Here is a 21,799-nt window from a genome sequence, read left to right as displayed (position 1 = left end):
TGCTAGTTGGAGACATGGGGCACAGTTTGTTAAGTCCACTGAATCCTGTATTTGTTATTTCCTTATTTTTATGTGTTTATATGTTTATGCACATAGATATGTGTGTTTGTGGGGAGGGGGAGGGATTCATATGCATAGTATGTGGAGACCAAAGAGCAACCTTGGGTGTCATCCTCAGAGATAGGTTCCTTTGAGACAGCATCTCTCATTGGCTTAGAGCTGACCAAGTAGTCTAGGCTGACTGGCCCAGGGTTGCACCTGCCTGCACCTCCCCAGTAATGAAATTACAAGCATGTATTACCAGGTGCATATTTTTATGTGGGTTCTGGGGATTGAGCTTAGGTTCTCATTCTTGGGAGGTAAGCACTTCCCAGGTCAGCTGTCTCCCCAGCCAGTGCAGTTGATTGTTTGTTACTCATTGGGAGCCCACCACCAGCTCCCCAGTAACTACAGGGAGACTTATTCTTACAAATGCCTGGCCTTAGCTTGGCTTGTTTCTAGCCAGCTTTTCTTAAGTTATCCTGTCTACCTTTTGCCTCTGGGCTTTTACCTTTCTCTATTCTATATATCTTTCCTTACTTCTTACTCTGTGGCTGGCTGTGTGGCTAGCCCGACATCCTTTTCTCCTCCTTTTCCTTTTCTAGCTCCTCTTCCCTTCCTTTCTTCTCTCTACCTGCCAACTCCGCCTGTTTCCCTCTTCTGCCTCTCTATAGGCCGTTCAGGTCTTTATTAGACTAATTAGGTGTTTTGGGTAGGTAAAGTAACACAGCTCTACAGAGTTAGACAAATGCTACATAAAAGAACACAACATGTCTTTGCATCATTAAACAAATATTCCACAGCATAAATGAATGTAACACATCTTAAACTATGTTCTACAACAGGCCAGCCCACATGCAATAGTTTAAATGGTGAGTTTATAAGGAGTTTTATGCCTTTACCACAGTCTCTCAGATGCATACTTCTGATTTTATTTGAATTTATAAGGTCAAATTTTGTGTGGTTCTGAAATTTTTGTCCTTACAAAGAATACGAATGTTAGGTGACTTTCCTTGATAACCCTAGTTAGTTGGTGTAGTATATATTATTTATATATTATTTAGAAAACTTCCAGTATTCTACTAAATTGAGACATATTAAAATTAAAATGATTAAAATGTTAAAAAAAAAGGATATGACTTTAACATTTCCTCCTGGGGGCTGGAGAAATGATGGCTCAGCAGTTAAGAGCACTTGTTGCTCTTACACAGGACCCAGGTTTTGTTGGAAGCACCCACATGGCCTGTGGAAGCTGATGACCTGTGACTCCAAGACCAGGGATCTGATGCCCTCTTCTGGCCCCCGTGGGTACTGCACACATAGTGCATTTACATGGACACAGACAAAACACACCCATACACATAAAAAGAAACAAATGCTTAACATTTCAATCTGGAAAATAGCCCCTCTCCTCAAGCTGCACTGCTTGACAGATCCTGGGTCCTGTTTTCTCTGTGTGACACCATCTTGGCAAAAATTTTTCCCTACTCTACAGTGTCATACAAGACCTCAGTGAGATGCAGTTCTACACATGTTAGCATTGAAGGGTTGAAAGTTATTTAAAAATCATGGAGAATAGCTTTACCCCATCACAGTCACTAGATTGTACAAACAGTGGTCCTTCACTGAATAGTGCTGTTAACAGGTTTGTAATTTGTGCATATTTCTTGCTTACAGTTTAGTATTGTTTTGTGTTTATCTCCAAAAAAGGGATTGGAATTAATTCTGCAAATTAATATGTTCTCCATAGGGGCTTAGATTTACCAAGTCCACTAGATGTAGTATTCCCATGAAGATATTTGATGTGCTGGTTAAAAGCATATCTCAGTGATTTTACTCTCTGTGTGCCTATTTTAACTAAGAGAATTAGTTAATTCTTGAACTTAGAGATTTTTTTAAATGTATATTTTATATTGTTCAACATCTTCAAAGGCTAGAAAGAGGGCTTCAGTCTGTCCTTCTTCATTATTGTAATGCTTATTATGATTTGTGACTGTGGATTCTACATTAAGTGTTGACTTTTGGCCCATACCATCCATATACATACATACATACATACATACATACATACATACATACATAGTAGGTATAAGATCTCACTATGGAGTCCCCACCCCACTATATAAAACAGGCTGGTCTGGAACTCACATAGATCCACCTGTCTCTGTCTCCAAGTATTGGTATTAAAGGTATGAGCCACTACAGCTGGCCTGCACCCTAGCTTTTATGAACACACGTTTTTACTTACAAAATGTAAAAGATTTTATTACAAAGAGACAGTAAGTTGATGGTGACTGGTGACTGTCTCAATTTGTCCACAGGATGAGTGAGGTATAGAATCCAGATGCTTCTGGTAGTAACAATACAGCTGGAAGTTTCAGAAAAGCCAGATGCTTCTGCTGTGTTTTTCTCCTTTGTCCCATGCAGAGGGGACTATTGATTGACATCTCATGGCAGAGTAGCAATCTTCCAGATACTGACAAAAGTAAAAATGGGAATGCACTCTGATTGTACTTTTTGGAATATCAAATAGCAAGATTGTATCAGGAGAAGTCAGTTGTGGAAGAGCACAAGTTAGTTTTTATTCTGAAAGCAGAAAGCAGTGAACCCTTGCTCACAGCCTCTCTCTCCCTCTCCGTCTCCCTGCAGGTTAGCTCTGCTGTGGTACCACACTGTGGTCCGCCCATTTTTTGCGTTGGATGGCAGTGATAGTAAAGCAGGCCTGGATGAAGCTAAGGAAATTCTTCTCAAAAAGGAAGCTGCTTATCCGAACTCATCCCTCTTCATGTTTTTCAAGGGACGGATCCAGCGACTAGAGGTATGGCGCCTTCCCCAGCCTCTCAAACCTTGGTGACCATGCATCTGAGTTCTGCTCAGGGGCTGCTGGGGGTGTGCTGGGATGCCATTGCCCGGGGAACATCACTTCCGGTGCCTTCTGTTGTTACATCAGGGCTGAGGAGGACCCTTGTAGGAACCCAGGATACTAGTCAGTTACCTTCTGTTCAGCAGACAGGGCAACCTCAGTAGTGAGAGTGATAGGCATTCTTAAGCTTATAGCACAAGGGTAGTGTGAAACCATGAGGACACAAATCAGAGCTTTCCCTCGTCTGAGTTAGTAATGATCTTAGCTGATGGCTGATTTACACAATGAAATTGTCAGCTTTGGGCATTGCTTTCCCCGTGTGTTCATCTGCTCAGTCTCCATATGTAAATGCCAAGCAACTTCCTCACAGGATCCAGTCCCATCCTCAGAGCCAGCCTCAACATAGACACAAAACTGTCACCTTCAGGTCACAGGAAAGGAAAAAAGGATCCAAGAGGGCATCTGGTAACTTCCTGAGAGTTCCCACATGAGCCCGGGCTGTCTCTCTCCAAACCCAGACTATGCCTTGGCTGCGTTGGGCCCCGCTTCTCTGAGTCTCTTGTCTTGTTCAGGAGCATGAGGGTTTGGGGGACAATAAAGAGGTTGCAGACATTTGAATGAAGGTGGCTGCTCTCACTGCCAGAGCCACCCACTCATTATCTTACCAGCAGTTGTCAGTAAAGCAGTCGGATGCTCTCTGCCCTCCAGCTGTCAGAAGTCAGCCCCAGCAACCCCCACTCCCGAGGATGGTGGAGAATTTTCAGCTGAGAGTTGCTTTTTGGGCACAAGGGGGTTTGGTTTGCTCCCTTCTCTTCTGTTGTATAGGGTTGCTTTGGGTGTTGTCTAGTGTCATACAGAAAACATCTACCGTCATCTGTTCTTTTGCCGTGGCTCATGCAATGGCTCTTAAACCTGAACACTGTGAAGCAGCCCTCTAACTCTGGTTCTCACTGTGTTGAGGATATTGGGCTTTGCAGTTTTATAATTTTATCTACTGTTTATGTGTGTGTGCATACATGGGCGACACGTGTGCTGTGAACATACATGAGGAGGTCAGAAGACATTATGGTATAAGTTCTCTCCTCCAACTTTTATGTGGGTTCTAGAGCTCAATTTGAGGTCATCAGACCTAAATGGCAAGTGCCTCTGCCTGCTGAGCTACCTATTTACCTGTAATTGTCAATTTGACACAGCCCAGAAGGGAAGCCTCCATTGAGGAATTGCCAAAATCAGATTGGCCTGTGTCCATACCTGTGGGGGGTCACCTCCATTGTTGATTGATGTGGGAAGGCCTAGCCACCATAAGTGGCACCAGTCCCTATGGAGTTGTCCTGGGCTGTATGGTAAGGCTAGCTAAGCCCGTGAGTGAGCCATCGCTGTGCTTCAAGTTCCTGCTTGAGTTTCTGTCCTGACTTCCCTCAATAATGAACTGTGATCTGGACGTAGAAGCCAAGTAAACTCTGCCCTCCCCAAGCTACTTTCCCTCAGAGTGCTTTATCCCAGCAACAGAAAGGAAACCAGGGCCTGCAGGAACCTTTTAAAGCTGGCTACAATGCCTTTTCTCTATACTTCTGTTTAAATTAAATTGTGGCAGGGACTGGAAAGTGGGTGTAGACACCTTAGGTGAGTCATTCATCAGGTAGAAAAGAGGGGAGACCTGCAGAGGTTGTGGGAGCAGGGGCCAGAGCAGAGGGACCACACACCAAAGGCTGTGCACTCCTATAACAGAACCCTTTGTTGAAGGGCAGCCTGTGTCTTGTGTGTGAATAGCATGCCCTGTCCCCTTGATGTAATGCTGTTATTTATAGGATCAGAGGCAACGCAAAAAGAGAACTAATTCCCTCAAGTTCGATTGTCATCTTCTTTTCTTCTAGCCCACACACTCTCTTAATTACCTTAAGCACCCCCCCAAAAAAAAAAAACATCAGGGTTGCCATTTATTCTTAGAAGTACAGAAACTGTTAATGATTTCATCTGGTGTGGGGGAAATAGAAGACACCTCTGTCCTCAAATCCCAGTGAGATGAAACCACATTGTATTACCATACATAATGAAAGCAAATTCACTGCCATGAGAAGGTAATAGTTGCCCACTGCACTGGATGGTTTGTGTGTCAGCTTGTCACAAGCTAGAGTCATCAGAGGAAGGAGCCACAGTTGAGGAAATGCCTCAATGAGATCCAGCCGTAAGGCATTTTCTCATTTAGTGATCAATGGAGGAGGGTCCAGCCCATGGCAGGTGGGGCTACCCCTGAGCTGGTGGTCCTGGGTTCTATAAGAAAGCAGGCTGAGAAAGCCATGGGGAACAAGCAGCAAGCAGCACCCCTCCCTGGCCTCTGCATCAACTCCTGCCTCCAGGTTCCTGCTCTGTGTGAGTTCCTGTCCTGACTTCCTTCAGTATGAACAGCAATGTTGACGTATAAGCCTAATAAACCCTTTTCTCCCAGCTTGCTTTTGGTCAGTTTCATCAGAGCAATAGAAACTCCCAGCTGGATAAGCTGCAGAGTTGGTTCCCATCTCTGGACTCCTACATATGCCTAAGGGGATGGACTTCCTGTCTGCTGTACCCACTGTAGTCCTAGGTTAGTGGTCAAATACATACTCTGGCTAGATGCCCTTGATAGCAATGTTGCTAAAGCCATCTTGCTGTGCAACAATGTAAGTGCTGAGTCACATGTAACTTGAATCCCCATGCAATTTTGTGGTTGGTTTGTATGAAATCTCCAGAACAGGCAAATTTATAGAGACAGACAACGGACAGCACTTCACTGATTCAACCTCGAATCCCCTGACCCTGTGTTGTACTTCTCTTATGCCCCTAGTGATGCAGGGTGAAGCAGTTTAAAGATAGTTTATAAAAGATTGCAGAGGAGACATCACATAGAAGCCATGGAGCAGAAGACCTAGTATTATCAGGATGGCTGTGCTCCTTCAATTGCCCTCAAGATCCAGTCACAATCCTAGTGCAGTCACTTTGAGAACTGCAGCTTAGCTGCTGGGGATGTCACTCAGTGGTGGGGTATGGAACATGAATGATAATGCCAGAGACCTGATATTGGGGTTCAAGCTTCAAGCTAAAGATAGAGAAGCAAAGCAGCCAGGCCAGTACACCTTACCTCTTCCCAGCTGGAATGGCAGTCCTGTCACCACGAGTCCTCAGAGGCAAAAGCCCGGAGTTCCTGTCTCTAGCTCTCTAGTGCTGGGATCAAAGATGTGAGCTCTGTCACTCTTCACTCTTGTGTAGGCCAGGGTGGCCTTCAACTCAAGAGAGACAGATCCATCTGTCTGTCTCCCGAGTCCTGGGATTAAAGGTGTGTGCCACCACTGCCTAGCTTCTACATCTAACTAGTGTGGCTGGCTTTGTTTTCTGATGCTTCAGGCAGTCTTTATTAAATCATAAGTAATATATCACCACAAGGGTACTTACCTGGCATGTGTGCAAGGCCCTGGGCTCTTTCCCTCTGGTGCACAAACAAACCAGCAATGCCCTTGAAGAGGTAGGCAAGCTGACCTAATCTTAGGGAACCCAGAATAGCCAGAACCATCTGGAAAAAGAAGAACATTTGGAAAGCTGACTGCAGGGTAGTCTCGGTGCTGTGACACTGACGTAAGAGTAAACATAGGGATCAATGAAAACAAGACCCCATTATGGTCATTCGACTTGAGAAGAGCACCAAGAGCAATCAATGGCCAAAAAAAAAAAAAAAAATGTCTTCAACAAATGGTGCTGGGACAACTGAATACACACATTTTACTACACAGCTTTGCATCTATCTGTAAAATTCACTCACAGTGGGGCTGTAGCTGTTAATGTAGAATCTAAAAATCACAGAGCTGAAAATGCAGAGACAAAAATAGGTGGCTTAAACTACGTCACAGTGAAACACGAGTGTTATAAGCATGACTAAGAAAATGAAGGCTTTGACTTGGAAAAGGACTTTGTAAATCATGTATTTACTAAAGACTAGTGTCCCTAAATAGTATTAGAGTACAATAGTAGAAAGATAAATTACCCAGCATCAGTTTACTGCACAACTCAGCAGTTCTCTTTGGAATATACCTGAGAGGTTGGCAATGTTGGCCAACTTCAGTGGCCTAGCCTCTAAAGTCCACATGGCCTTCAGCAAAGCCTCCATGTTGGCCTCCTGGTGGCCCATAGTAAATGTCTGTTGCTATGCAAAGGGCTGATGAGCCTATGAAAAGATACTTGGTGTTGAAAGTCATTTAATACTGCCCCTCAAATCCAGTGGGAACTAGTACTTCACACTCACCTGGCTATGTGTAACAACTAGAAACAAATGTTCCCATGACTGGAGAAACTAGAAGCCTCACTCATTGCTTCTGAGAATGTAAAGTGGGACACTTTAGTATGTCCTCAAAGTGTCACGGGTCAATTCACTACACGACCCAGCAGTTCTTCTTGGAATATACCCAAGAGAAATGAAAATATAAACTCCATATTATCTATTATCCATAGCAGTAAAAAAGTAGAGACAAGGCCAGTGGTTTGTTTGTCAGCAGGTAAAAGAATAAGCAATATGTGTTATATTCATATAGTGGGCTGTAATTCAGCAATACAAAGGAATGAAGCATGAGTCGGTACAGGCTAGAGAAAAGCTAGGCACAAGCCCCATGTGGTTTTCTGATTCGTTTTGTATCAAGTTTGCAGAACAAGCCAACTGTAGAGACAGAATAGATGTCATTCGCTTGGATGTGGAGGAAGGCCATTGAAGAGATGGAGTTACTGATAACCAAGACTTGTTTCCTGTGAGGATGAGAACACAGAGGTTATGATGATTGTACCTGGGGTACACAAGAGGTCCTTCACCAGACACCTATGGCATCCTCCCAGAGTGCCAGTCACTTCTAGGGACCTTTTGAGGGCTGCATTCCTGATGATGACTTCAGTCTGTTTCTTTCATGCCTGTCTCTGTTCATGTTTGCTCTTTTCTACCTACTTTGATTCCCAGTTTTCTGAGCACCCTGACTGAGTTCCTAAACTAGTGTCTTCACTATTTCTTTGTTTCCTGAGGAAATTTGTGGCATTCTCCTGTTTGTTCTTAATTCTTTAATGTCATCTCTATCATGAACACTTTCTTTTCACTGTTCTGCTTTCTTCCCATACAGACAAAAAGCATCCATCGTGTCAAAGCATCCTGGTGTAGTGAGAGACTGTTGATTGGGATCATCTTCAAAAGGACTTGTGTGCTGGGGGCAGTTCACCTCAGTGGTCCAGGGTCTGGCTAGAATGCACAGGGCTCTGGGGTTAGCACCTAGAACCTTTCCACATTTGGGACTTGCCTAGATTTTTTAAAAGTATTATTGCTGCTGTTGTTGTTAAAGAGGAAAGAGAGAGAGAGAGAGAGAGAGAGAGAGAGAGAGAGAGAGAGAGAGAATCTTTTCTTTTACCTTTATGTTGGATCAAACCTAGTGCCTTTGACATCATAGGCCTGTGGAGGGTTGTCACGAAAAATAGGAAAAGTCCCTGTCTACCAGAAACAATATATGTGGCAGGATTAATTATGACAGAAAATCAAAGGACAGAGACAAGTGGATGGCAGTGATCATGGGTGGGGGACAGTGCTAGGGCCCAGGATTTGTGGGAGGTTGGACCCTGAGTGATGGGAGCTTGGAGACTGAGGTTGGCAAATTTGGCCAATTTCAGTGGCTCAGCCTCTTAAGTCCAATTGGCCTCAGCAAAGCCTTCATATTGTACCACTGATGCACTGAGACTGTTTGCCGTCTGTCCTGGCACAGGCTGAGGAAAGTGATGGTAGCTTTTATGATGCTGAAGAATGTGGCACCAGCTGGGAGGTAATATTACCTACAGGTGGATTTCCTACCTGCTGGTAGCCTCTGAATGTCCTTTAACTGTTCAGCTTCATGTAAGAATGTGGCAGGATGCAAAAGCCCATGAGAAGCAGCCAAGCATTCTTGCAGAAATAACTACTATGCATTCACATGCTGCCAGAGAGCAGTGTTACCTGTAACTATTGGCTGGAGACCCATGGCTTGTGAACCATTGTTTCCAATAGGCTTCCGGAGTCCTTGTGTCAGAATGTCTGGAGACCTCCCAAGCACTTAGTGACTCCAGAACGTCCCTGTAGCATAGAAGTCTGTGTCATTTCCTAACCTGCTGCCCTGGTGTAGTCAGCAGTAATGGCACAGGTATTCCTGCTCTGTGGAACTAGCTGCAGTCACCATATCTCATAGTCTCTTACCTGCACTGGATAGTGACTTCCTTGTGTAGAATTTCTCAGGAACTTGGCTGTTCTCTGTCTCCTCAGTGGCTGCAGTAGGTTCCTAATGAGCCCTCCTTTTACCTTTCTTGCCTTAAAGACTGTCTCTGTGACCCTTACAAAACACTTGAAGTTCCAAACCTAGATTCTGGACCAGGAATCAGCTCGGTGGCTGAGAGTCCTCACTGTGCAGAGGACAGGAGTTGGTTCCCAGAGCTCGTGTTGGTGGTTCACAGCTGCTCCTGGTTCCAGCATTGGCAGATCAGCTGCCTTCCTCTAGTTTCTGTCCACACTTGCACACATGGACATACTACACAAATGCAAGTACATACATATACTTACAAGCTAAAGTCAGAGCCAGGCATGGTGGCTGGCCTGTTACTCACTGTGAAGGATGACAAGCTTTCCTTGAACTCACAGAGAACCATTTGTCCATGCCTCCCAAGAACTGGGATTCAAGGTATTCACCACCATGCCTAGCTAAATTTTTAAATGTTATATTGTAAGCTATTAGGGCTTATTCAGAAAAGCTACTACTCATCACTCAGCCTCAGATCTCTTCCTAGTGTTTCCTGTATTAGGGAAATAATTAATGAAACCATTTTCTTAATGCAAGACTACCCAATCTAGATTTTTTCAAAGCCAAAGAAAGTACTAACAAATTAAAAATCAAAAACATACTTACCCCTTTGGTAAAAATGGCATAGATAATACCATGGATAGTAGTGCATCTCTGTTCAGTGGGGACTGGTAACATCATCAAAGTCAGGATGGGGAGGAGTGAATCCTGGGCTTTGCTGGTCCTCCACATTTTAACTGGTGCTCCTAGCCAGTGAACAGACTAACACAGGCATTGTCCTAAGGCTTGAATGTCTCCATGGAAGAGCCAAGGGAGAACACTGGGAAGTTTTGAGAACTTGAGGTCAAAGAAATAGCTCAATGGTAGCTCCCTTGCCTGGCATTTCAAGACTGTGGTATGAGATTCCCCTGAGAGCGTAACAGTGACAGGTGCAAGCAAGATCAAACTGGAAGTCCAGAGTGGTTTGCACAGACAAGCTAAGGAAATGCTGGGAATACACCACCAGGAAGAAGGCAGAGGCTTGAAAAAACTGGAAGAGCATGTGCTGTCCACAGTCACAGCATAGTGGCTGCTTGTTATGCTGGTTTCAGTTTGGTGATGGGCATACTCCACTTAGTTTAGGAGGCCTTGACTCATGCTGTTTGTGACTCCCTTGTTTGCTTGCTTGCTTGCTTGTTTTTGTGTTTGCTAGTGGAGGCTTCCAATATATGTCTCAAGAGTTTTGTTGTTGCTGGTTTTGTTTGTTTTTTTAAAAATGTGATCTCATGTAGTCCAGGCTGGTCTTGAACTCCCTGTATAACCAAGGATGACCTTGAATTTAGGATTCTCTTGCCTCCCTTCTGAGTGCAAGAATTACAGATGTGCACCACCACAGCTGGAGGTAGAAGCCAGGTCTTCATGCATGGCAAGCAGACACTTCCATGACCTAACCCTTCAGCAAATGTTGTTTTGATGTAATTTGTTAGTGTATAATTTGCCAGACAAAAGCCAGTGCCCAGGTGGCTAAGAGTACTTACTGTAAGCAAAGCTTGGATGGAAAAGTATCCTGGTATGTGGAAGCCAAGAAATACCACAATGTCACTGTGAGGACAGCAGTCCTGCTCCAGCCGAAGTGTTAAAACCCTGTCCCAGGAAAGGTTTTCCCAGTGCAAGTGTAACAGTTCCGCTCCAGTGGGGCAGAATTGTTACAGCTTTGCTTAGGTCCCCCAGAGTGTAACAGTTCTCTGGTGGATGAAAATTTCACTAGCAACAGTGATACACTTCTGCAATTCTTCTCTGGCGAGAACCACACAACAAACCTCACTAGAGATTTATTGGAAAGGAAGAATCCAGGAAGGTGGCTTCCTCGAGGGTGAGAAGCAGCAGCAAACTGTCCAGAGTACAGAGCGTATATAGGGTTTCTTAGTGGGGAGGGCTTTTCCAGGGTGGCCTGCGATTGGTGGATTTTTTGTAACCTGATTCTGGGGCAAGCTCAGGGATTTGTGGGATTTCAAGCCTGGTCCTGGGGTCAAGCCAGGGCTAGGGTATTTTTCCTTGGTTCAGGTTTCAAGTCTATAGTCAGGGGCAGGGTGTTTTTGGATCTTTACCCTACACTTTCTGCTCTTGCAGAAGACATGGGTTTGGTTGCCAGCACCCACATGGCATCTCACAAATGTGTACAACTTTGAATTCAGATGATCCCATACCATTTCTAGCCTCTGGGGTCACCACAGACACATTTAGGTAAAACACTGTCCAGTAAGATTTTTTTAAAAAGAAGAAGAAAAGAAAATCTTTAATAAAAACAGGTTTGGGTCTGATTCAGAACCTTGAGTTTTCCATACTAGCCTTGTTTCTATGTACTCTTCAGGCCCAATTATATGTTATCATTTATTTTAAAATTAAGCTGTGTATCTCTTGGTTCTCTGTTCTGTGATAGGTCTTTTAATTTACCATAAAACCCACCATAGATTATTTTCTCGTTTTATGTTATATTGGTGAAAAGGGGTTGATATCTTTCTGTTATTTAAATTCCTCAACGAGTGATCAGGGTAGAGTTAGTAGATTGGCAGTAATGCTGGCTCTTGGGATCATGTCTTTAAGCACACACACACACACACACACACACACACACACCCTTAGAATTTTCAAATTCTGTCTCATGTGAGAAAGAAGAGTCACGTTTTTCACACTCGCAACTTTTACAGAAATGAGCAGTCTTTGTTTCTCAAGTCTGTATAACAGACTGTTGAAGACCACTTGGCTACAAATTAATAGAAATTTATTCCTACATCTGTAGTTCAGATGTCTCATCCTTCTTACTAAACATGGGAATCCAGCTTGACATGACTATAGCCATCTTTCTTTGAACTGTGTCTTGTGTGTGTGCGTGCGCGCACACACACACACACACACACACACACACACACACACACCAAGACAAAAATAATAATAATAATAATAAAGCCCAAATCAAAAGTCAAAAACAGAAAAGAATCCTGGGCGAAGCCAGTTCAAAGGACGTAAACACACAAGAGAATGGTGTAACATGTGGCGATGGTGATTCTCAAAGCACAAAGGTGCATGATGCAGCGCTGACCAATGTTGTGGTTACTGGGCAAAGAAATTTTCTGTGGGGAGTGAGGAGAGGATGCCTGGAAGGAGCTGAGGAGAGATTCTGAGGGGACAGTTGGAGACAGTCAGAAAGAGTGCCTCACGGCCTGAGCAACTCAGCACACTCTCCTGCACACTCACCTGCACACACTTTTATGAAAGGTTGGGTTTTTTGTTTTTGTTTTCAGAGATTGGTGCCTGTGTCTGATCTGTGTAAGTGTAAGCTCTGATTTCTCCCATGGGAATTTGTCACTTTCCTGTGAGGTCCTCTCCAATGCTGATGTGTCATTCAAGCACAGAAGGGGTGACCAGGTGAAAAGTCTCTTTGTGGCTGCCTTGCCAGCATTTATTGAGGGTTTGAAGGTTGCAGTTTGAGTCTTTGTGACAACAAAATGGTGTGTCACACAAGGGGAAGTTATCTGTCAGGCCACAGCTTTGGTGAATGAATCACTCAGCTGGTAGAATTCCTGAGTCACAGGCTTCCCTGAAGATCTCCTCTCAGGCTTATCCTGCAGATCCTGTTCTGGGACCCTTCACACTGCCCCTGCCTGGCTGGCCTCCTAAGGAAGCATGTTGGGATCCAGGAGAGGCAACAGCAGAGCAGAAAGAGTGGGAGGGTTGGGGAAGAAGTCACAGCCCTGCCAGAGTAGAGCAAGGGACCCCTCAGGCCAGCTGAAGCAAGGAAGAGTGTGCCAAGCCACCACCCCCAGGGCAGGCTGTGGTCTTACTGGGTGCCTAGCCACCACCCCCAGGGCAGGCTGTGGTCTCACTGGGTGCCGAGCCACCACCACCAGGGCAGGCTGTGGTCTCACTGGGTGCCAAGCCACCACCCCCAGGGCAGGCTGTGGTCTTACTGGGTGCTGAGCCACCACCCCCAGAACAGGCTGTGGTCTCACTGGGTGCCGAGCCACCACCCCCAGAACAGGCTGTGGTCTCACTGGGTGCAGAACCTTTAGTGTTAGATGCCTGCACACATCTCAACACATGTTTAAGGAGCTTGGACCTTTTCTGACTCTGCTGATGCTTTTTGAGAGTTCTTGAGGGAAAAATGTTTAATGGAAAATGAAATTTTTTAAGGGAAAGAGAAATCAGATGTATAGTGGTTCCTTCCATACACTGAACATGTTTTCCAAGACCCTCAGGACTGAAACCACAGAGAGAACCGGATGCTAGATATAGGCTTTTCCCTTTGCATACTTATTCAGTCCACAATTTAATGTATTAGACAAATAACAACAATGGTAAACAATAGGTACAACCATATGCTGTAGTGCAAGTTACTGGAATGTGGTCTCTTATACTCTCAAAGCATCTTCCTGTTCTGAATTCTGTCTTTAGACCTCAGTTGACCACAGGCCACTGGGAACTCAGGAAGTGCAACAGCAGATTGCGGGAGGGGAGACCTGTCATGTATAACCAGTAACAACTCAAACTGACATCCGGAGGTGGACTGTTGGGCCCTTTAAGTGGAATCTGGAGTCTGGGAGAGGAGACCAAATGACCAGAAGCAAATGAACACCAACTTTCAGTTTGCAAACTGTCCACTGCTGGGTGGAGCAAAGGAACTAGATAGGGCAAGGCTTAATGGGAGTGTGTGTACGTTTTCTCCAGGCTGATGGGAGTTCCTTCTGGACCCGCCTGGATATTCCTCCAGGAGACAGAATATCACCCTTTGCTTGTTGATACATCGGTAACAAAGGACTAGATTGGAAAACAAATATAATACAACTAAATTTACTTATACTTATGGAGAGAGAATAGGGTGGGGGGAGGAGCTGAGCCCTCACTAAAAAAGTCACCTCCTAAACCAAACTGTGTGGTACATGCCTGCACTCTCAGCTGCTTGGGAAGGGCTACTGAGGTAAGAGGATCATGGGATTGAAGCCATTGTGGGCCACAGAGTGGGACCCTACATTTAAAAATTAAAAGAAGAAAGAAAAGAAAAAAGGCGATGGCTTTAGGGTAAAAGAACTTGCTGCCAAGCCCGAGGACTTGAGTTCAATTCCCAGGGCCCTCATGGTGAAATGTGAGAACCAACTCCCAGAGTTGTCCTCTGACCTCCACATATGTGCCAGCTGTGTCATGTGTGTGCACACATAGAAAATAAATGAGTAAAAAAAAATTAAAGGGAGTTTTCTGTGCTGAGGTTAATTTCAGCTTTGTGTCAGACAAGTGTTTTCTTAACAATCCTCTAATGGTTGTCTTGTATGGCACTTGGTCTGTTTAAAATCATCACTCAGGAAGACACCTATTTTGATTTATGATGGGGATGTTAATGTCAGGCCATAGCCAATCACCCTGCTTTTCTTTTCTCCTTAGTGTCAAATCAACAGTGCCTTGACTTCCTTCCACACTGCTTTGGAACTTGCCATAGATCAGAGGGAGATCCAGCATGTCTGTCTGTATGAAATCGGTAACTATAAGAGTCTAACATATCTGTCTGTATGATAGCCATAACTAGAACCCAGATGTCTGTCACTCTGAGACATCTGCTGGCTCTTGTGCTCAAGCCCTCCTGCTCCCTACTGCAGTTCGGTCATTTTGGGAAGACACTGCTCTGTGTAATGAGGGTCACCCTATGTGCTGTCACCCAAGCACGCTCTAAAGCTTGTCTCTCTGGCGCCCATTGCTCCTTGCATTTTTAATTTGGGAACAATGGACAATGTGGGGTGGATTGACTTTAGTGCCCTACTCTAGTCCACATTAAAATTCAAGGCTCTTGAAAAGTAGTGCCCAAGAGAAAGCTGCACCCCATCACTTCTAGCCAATTGTCCTTGCTTATATAGATATTGAAGCCTTCTGAGTCACTTATTGCCAATGGAGAAACTGTGTGTTCTACTTAGATTTGTGTGTGTGTGTGTGTGTGTGTGTGTGTGTGTGTGTTTAATTTGACCCAAGCAAGGTCATCTGAGAAGAAGGAACTTCAATTGAGAAAATGCCTCCATCAGATTGGCTTGTGAGTAAGTCTGTGGGGCACTTTCTTGATTGATGATTGATGCGTACAGGCCCAGCCCATGTGGGCAGTGCCACCCCACAGCAGGTGGTCTTAGGTGGTATAAGAAAGCAACTGAGTAACCAATGAGAAGCAAGCCAGTCAAAGTGTTCCTTCACAGCCTCTGCTCATTCCTGTCTACAAGTTCCTGCCCTGGCCACCCTCAGTGATGGACTGGGACTGGGATCAAATAAATATTTTCCTCCCCACATTGTTTGGGGTCAGTGTTATATCCCTGGCTTATAAGTTTCTTTTTATAAAGGCAATATTGTATTGGAGGAAGGAGTGATGGACCCCCCCCCCAACACACACACACACACACACACACACACAAAATTCTTCCATCTGTGGACCTGAGAAAGTCAGTAGCCTGTTGCTATCCCCCTTCTAATGATAGGACACCATGAGCCACTGGTACAAGACTGGAGTCAGGACCAGAAAGTACTCTAGCACAGGCTGCCATGGGAACGCTAGGCCTCAAGTGATAGGAGGGCAGTTAGTAACTGGGAATAAACTGCTGCTGCCTACCAGAATGAAGGCCAGGAGTGGATGGGGGAGATGGAATGCATCCTCAGTACCAGCGTGCAGAGGAGGGTGGGAAGAGCCTAATGGCCCTCACTGCTTTGCACTGGCCTCTCACACAGGTTGGGCATGCGCATGCACGGTGATGTTTTCTCCTTCTGATGAGTGCTTTTGGTGGCAGCCACTAAGTGTCTAGTCTGACCAAGTTGCCTCTCTCTGCACTGCCCTTCTGCCTCTGCCGTACATGCATTACTCACTGTGGCAGCGAGCAAGTTGGAGTCTTCGTCTAGTGGGCACAGCATCCTCATCCATACTTGTCCACAGTTGTCTCAGACTCCACACTGAAAGTATTTAAGGGGAACAATAATTCCGTGCATTTTTTAAAGTTCAAAGTTTGAAGTACTTCAAGAACACACACAGAGGTGTTTCCGTCAACAGATAGAGATTTATAGCTTAACTCTAGGCTGTGGAGTTCCCTGCTTCAGGATGGGCAGGTGGACGGTGCTCACCACCGTAGGGTGTTGCTCTAACTCTATGTAGAATGGTGCACTAAACTTGGGCCTTGGGGCATTGCACTGTTTTTTGTTTGTTTGTTTGTTTGTTTTTACCTTAGGGCGGTGTACCATGCTCCCTGACTCGGGTAACACCCTAACTGTGCTCCTTTTGTAGGCTGGTGCAGCATGATAGAACTCAACTTTAAGGATGCATTTGACTCCTTTGAGAGGCTGAAAAATGAGTCCAGATGGTCGCAGTGCTATTATGCGTATTTAACTGCAGGTGAGTGATGTCCTGTCTGTGTGGCCTGTCTGCTCCCACATCCTGGCAGGGGGCATGGAGGCGGAGGAAGCACAGGTGGTGTGCAGGGGTAGGTTCTTCCTTTTCCCGTCTGATTAAATTTAAAGGTAGGAGCGAAGTGTTATGGAAATCCTAGGGAGACCTGATGGAGCCCCCATAAGATACTCCCTTCTTGGAGTTCTTAGTGTCATTAGTAAAAGGATTTACGGCTAGAGTCAAATGAACTTGGAGGATAATTTATTCAAGTTGAAAAGAAAGACCCCAGGGAAGGCAAGCCAGAATGCATGCTGCCAGCTGCTCAAAAGCAGAGAAGGGGAAAAAGCCATGATGCTTGAGAGAAGTTGACAGAGGTCAGATTCAGTGACAGGCTGCCATGAGGGGGTAGGGAAGAGGCTTTAGAACAGAGGAAGGAGCCCAAAGTGCCTGAATGGGAATGCTTACCTGGGCACTCCAGCATCAGAGGAAAATAACGTAGGAGGAGGAGAGAAGGATGGTTAATGCCTTTCTGAGTTAGGAGACCCCCTTACTTTCTGGTGGTTAGTAGGGACTATGGGGGGGGTAAGGGTTCTGGGTTCTGGGAAAGAAAATTACATTATCTTAAGGTGAGTGTATCTTCCTGAGGGGTGGTCCCACCTTCCTGAGGGACCACCTTTCTGAGGGGCCACCTTCCTGAGGGGTGGTCCCTTAGCCAGGGCCCTACCCTTAGAGGCAGCAGGGCATGTCTCCATCTGCAGGCAAACCCTGCTCTTTGCTATAACTAAATGAGGCAGAGATGTCCAGAGGCCCAGCTGGATGCCAAGAAATCCAGGGCTGTGCCCAGCCATTCCACACTTCCATCTGTGCCTGTTTGGTTTTCAGAAATGCTTCCCCGCCAATCTGTTTTTACTCCCAAGCTCTTGCTTCCCCTTTCTTTTCCTTTACTATGTTTTTATTTATTAGGATTTTAAAATCTTTTTCAGCATTGGACATGTCTTTTTCATTGTGTGGGTAGTTCCTAGTTTGTGTTCCGCTTAAAGAGTTCCTTGGAGCCTGAGTTTGCTCCAACCCCACTTTACCTGTCAATCAAGCCATATTTACAGGATGTTGTCACAGAGCTAAGGGCACCCTCATGCTGTGCACTATTGCAACAAACATGACTGTGTGCTGTGGCTTCTGCTTTTGGAAGCTCTTTGATGACATAATTGGCACTGTGCTGCCACCTGGTGGGCAAACATGTCTTTGAGCGTCACAAAATGCCCTGGTTTAGGATTATGAAGTACTTAAGAGACCAGAGGAGGTAAGCTGTGCTTCTCCTGCCTTTGAACAACCTTTTGTGAAGATCTTCAGGTCTGCTCTCCACAGGCAACCTCAGAGCAATAAGAACATCAGCATTTGTCTTGATGCTAGGAATCCAGCTGAGCCAGGCACTTGCACATGCTTAGTTAGCAGTGTTTTCCCCTGAGCTACATTTGGGTACCATGGAACACCCCAACATTACTGTAAACATCCCCTTATTCCTTTGAACATCTGGCTTTAGTGAGACAACTTCCCCTTTTAATTCCATCCCCTTAACTCATCTAACTCAACAGGATAGGAACTGCATTAGTGAGGCTGTGTGTCCTGGCTACTTTAAAACTCCCTCTAAAATCACACCAGAGAGCAGTCAGTAGAAGCTGCCTCATATCCGTGTACCTCGTGCAATCTATGCAGGGTGTCCCTTTCCATGTCTTTATGTTTGGTGTTTATTACTTCTGATACATGGGTTGGTATACTATATCTCATGTTTAAAGGGTTATTTTTATATAGTCTTCCAGTATCTTGGATAAAAATAAGAGCTACTTATTGGTAGGAATTAGTGTGCCCAACTCTTTGAGAAGTTGCATAACCTGGAAAGATGGATACAAGAACACCAGTGGTCAGTAGGTGTGCCTGGGTCTTGAAGTCAGTGGTGGGCAGTTGGTTTTGTTGTTGTTCTTTTGTTTTGTTTGTTTTGGTTTTTGAGGGAGGCATATAAGAAATTAATGTATGAGATAGCTATGTGACCAAACATTTATATCACAAATAATTGGAAACATCCAACCACTCTAGTTGTAGTTGTATGAAAGAAAGGGTCTCATCTCTGTCTCCACAGGGGGATGTTTGGAGGTACCAGGTGTGTGAACAGTTCCATGCTGGCACCCGAGGAGCACTTGGTCCAAAGGTCAGGGGAGATGCCTTGTAGGGTTGTGTGTGAGTTGGTCATGAAGGAGAGTATATGTTGACCAAAAGGGACGATATCCAGGCTTTAGTTCCTTGTGTTACTTTTTCCTTCTTCCCTCCCTCCCTCCCTCCTCCCTCCTCCCTCCCTCCCTCCCTCCCTCCCTCTCTCCCTCCTTCCCTCCCTCCTTCCTTTTTTAAGACAGAGCTTCTCTGTAACTTTGGAAGCTGTCCTGGAACTCACTCTGTAGACCAGGCTGGCCTGGAACTCACAGAGATCTGCCTGCCTCTGCCTCCCGAGTGCTGGGATTAAAGGCATGCGACACCACCGCCCTTCTGTGTTACTGTTTTCTAGTGATGAAAAGCCCAGAGCACAAATCCTACTTACTGGCTGTGCTTTTTCATTGTACCTCAGAGCTGCTCCCACTGCCACCACCATCAATCCCCAGGACTCCCCGATGGTTCCACAGTGGAAGTTTAAGCACTAACCTTACTTCCTCCTCCAGCACCTGGTCAACACTTTTCTACATTCTGTGCCTGAAAATTCAGCTATCCTGTGCCTCATATGATCTCGGTATATTGGTCTTGTGTGTCTGGTTTATTTCTTTTTTCCCTTTTTTAAAAATTTAAATTAGAAATAAGCTTCTTTTCCATGTCAGTCTCAGTTCCCTCACCCTCCCCTCCTCCCCTGCCCCCCACTAACCCCATATCACATTCCCTTTCTGCTCCTAAGGGAGGGCAAGGCCTTCCATGGGGGATCTTCAAAGTTCGTCATATCATTTGGAGCAGGGGCTAGACCCTCCCCCGTGTGTCTAGGCTGAGAGAGTATCCCTCTATGGGGAGTGGCCTAGAGATAAATATTGACCCACTACCAGAGGCCCCATAGATTAACCAGACCTCCAAACTGACATCCCTGTTCAGGGGGTCTGAAACAGTCTTATGCTGGTTTCCCAGCTATCAGTCTGGGGTCTATGAGCAACCCTTTGTTCAGGTCAGCTGTTTCTGGGGGTTTCTCCAGTCTGGTCTTGACCCCTTTGCTCTTAACTCCGCCCTCTCTACAACTGGGTTCCAGGGTTCAGCTCAGTGTTTAGCTGTGGGTGTTTGGTTCTGCTACCATCAGCTACTGGATGAAGGCTCTAGGATGGCATATAAGGTAGTCATCAATCTCATTATCAGAGAAGGGCATTTAAGGTAGCCTCTCAACTATTGCTTAGATTGTTAGTTGGGAACAACCTTGTACATATTTGGACATTTCCCTAGTGCCAGAATTCTCTTTAAACTTATAATTGCTCCTTCTATGATGATGGTATCTCTTTTCTTGCTCTCCTCCATTCTTCCCCTGACGCCATCTTCCTGCTTTCTCTTGTCCTCCTCTCCCCTCCTCTTCTCACCTTCTCTTTCTTCTAAATCCCTCTCCCCTTCCCCCATGCTCCCAATTAGCTCAGGAGATCTTGTCCCTTTCCCCTTCTCCATGGGACCATGTATGTCTCTCTTAGGGTCCTCCTTGTTTCCTAGCTTTACTCTGGCGGTGTGGATTGTACGCTGGTAATCCTTTGCTCTAGATCAAAAATCCATATAAGAGTGAGTGCATACCATTTTTGTCTTTTTGTGACTGGGTTACCTCACTCAGGATGGTTTCTTCTAGTTCCATCCATTTGCCTGCGAATTTAAGATTCCATTTTTTTTTCAGCCAAGTAGTACTCCATTGTGTAAATGTGCCACATTTTCTCCATCCATTCTTCAGTTGAGGGGCATCTAGGTCGCTTCCAGGTTCTGGCTATTTTAAATAATGCTGCTATGAACATAGTTGAACAGATGTCCTTGTTGTATGAATGTGCTTCTTTTGGGTATATGCCTCAGAGTGGAATTGCTGGGTTTTGTGGTAGACTGATTGCCATTTTCCTGAGGAACAGCCATACTGATTTCCAAACTGGCTGTAACAGTTGGCACTCCCACCAGCAGTTGAAGAGTGTTTCCCTTTCTCCACATCCTCTCCAGCATAAACTGTCATTTTTGTTTTTAATTTTATCCATTCTGACAGGAGTAAGATGGTATCTCATAGTTGTTTTGAATTGCATTTTCCTGATGGCTAAGGATGTTGAATACTTTCTTATGTGTCTTTCAGTCATTTTAGATTCCTCTGTTGAGAATTCTCTATTTAATTCTGTACTCCACTTTTTAATTGGATTATTTCATGTTTTGGAGATTAGCTTCTTTAGTTCTTTGTAAATTTTGGAGATCAGCCCTCTGTCAGATGTGGGGTTGGTGAATATCTTTTCCCAGTCTGTGGGCTGCCGTTTTGTCTTGCTGACTGTGTCCTTTGCTTCACAGAAGCTTCTCGGTTTCAGGAGGTCCCATTTATCAATTGTTGACCTCAGTATCTGTGCCTCTGGTGTAATGTTCAGGAAACTGTCTCCTGTACCAATTTGTTCAAGGGTACTTCCCACTTTCTCTTCTACGATTTATGTTGAGGTCTTTGATCCATTTGGACTTAAGTTTTTGGATGACGATAGATGTGGATCTATCTGCAGTCTTCTACATGCCAGCATTCAGTTATGCCAGCACCATTTGTTGAAGATGCTTTCTGTTTTCCTTTGTATAATTTTAGCTTGTTTGTCAAAAATCAGATGTTCGTAGGTGTGTGGGTTAATTTTTCAATTCAATTCCATTGGTCTACCTGTCTATTTTTGTGCCAGTACCAAGCTGTTTTCAGGGCTATAGCTCTATAATAGAGCTTGAAGTCAGGGATGGTGATGCCTCCAGACGTTCCTTTTTGTACAGGGTCGTTTTGGCTCTCCTGGGTCTTTTGTTTTTCCATATAAAGTTGAGAATTGTTTTTTTCAAGGTCTGTGAAGAATTGTGTTGGGATTTTGATGGGGATTGCGTTGAATCTGTAGATTGCTTTTGGCAAGATTGCCATTTGTACTATGTTGATCCTACCTATCCAAGAGCATGGAAGATCTTTCCATTTTCTGGTATCTTCTTTAATTTCTTTCTTTAAAG

The 21,799-nt window shown here is 44.9% G+C and overlaps 1 protein-coding gene across 3 annotated transcripts in view; it reads left to right on the top strand.

The window, feature by feature from the left end:
- Ttc39c (tetratricopeptide repeat domain 39C) overlaps positions 1-21,799 on the top strand; it is an 83,789-nt gene that overhangs the window by 49,418 nt on the left and 12,572 nt on the right. For all 3 annotated transcript variants that reach the window (XM_027404342.2, XM_027404343.2, XM_027404344.2), the window contains 3 exons: positions 2,689-2,857; positions 14,632-14,725; positions 16,496-16,603. In XM_027404342.2, the coding sequence (XP_027260143.1) occupies positions 2,689-2,857; positions 14,632-14,725; positions 16,496-16,603 (371 nt within the window). The remainder of the gene's footprint in view (positions 1-2,688; positions 2,858-14,631; positions 14,726-16,495; positions 16,604-21,799) is intronic.

The sequence above is a fragment of the Cricetulus griseus genome, chromosome 2 (genome assembly GCF_003668045.3).
Source record: "Cricetulus griseus strain 17A/GY chromosome 2, alternate assembly CriGri-PICRH-1.0, whole genome shotgun sequence".
NCBI classification, from domain to species: Eukaryota; Metazoa; Chordata; class Mammalia; order Rodentia; family Cricetidae; genus Cricetulus; species Cricetulus griseus.
The sequence above is the reverse complement of the archived record's forward strand: the minus strand, read 5'-3'. Positions and strand labels throughout refer to the sequence as shown.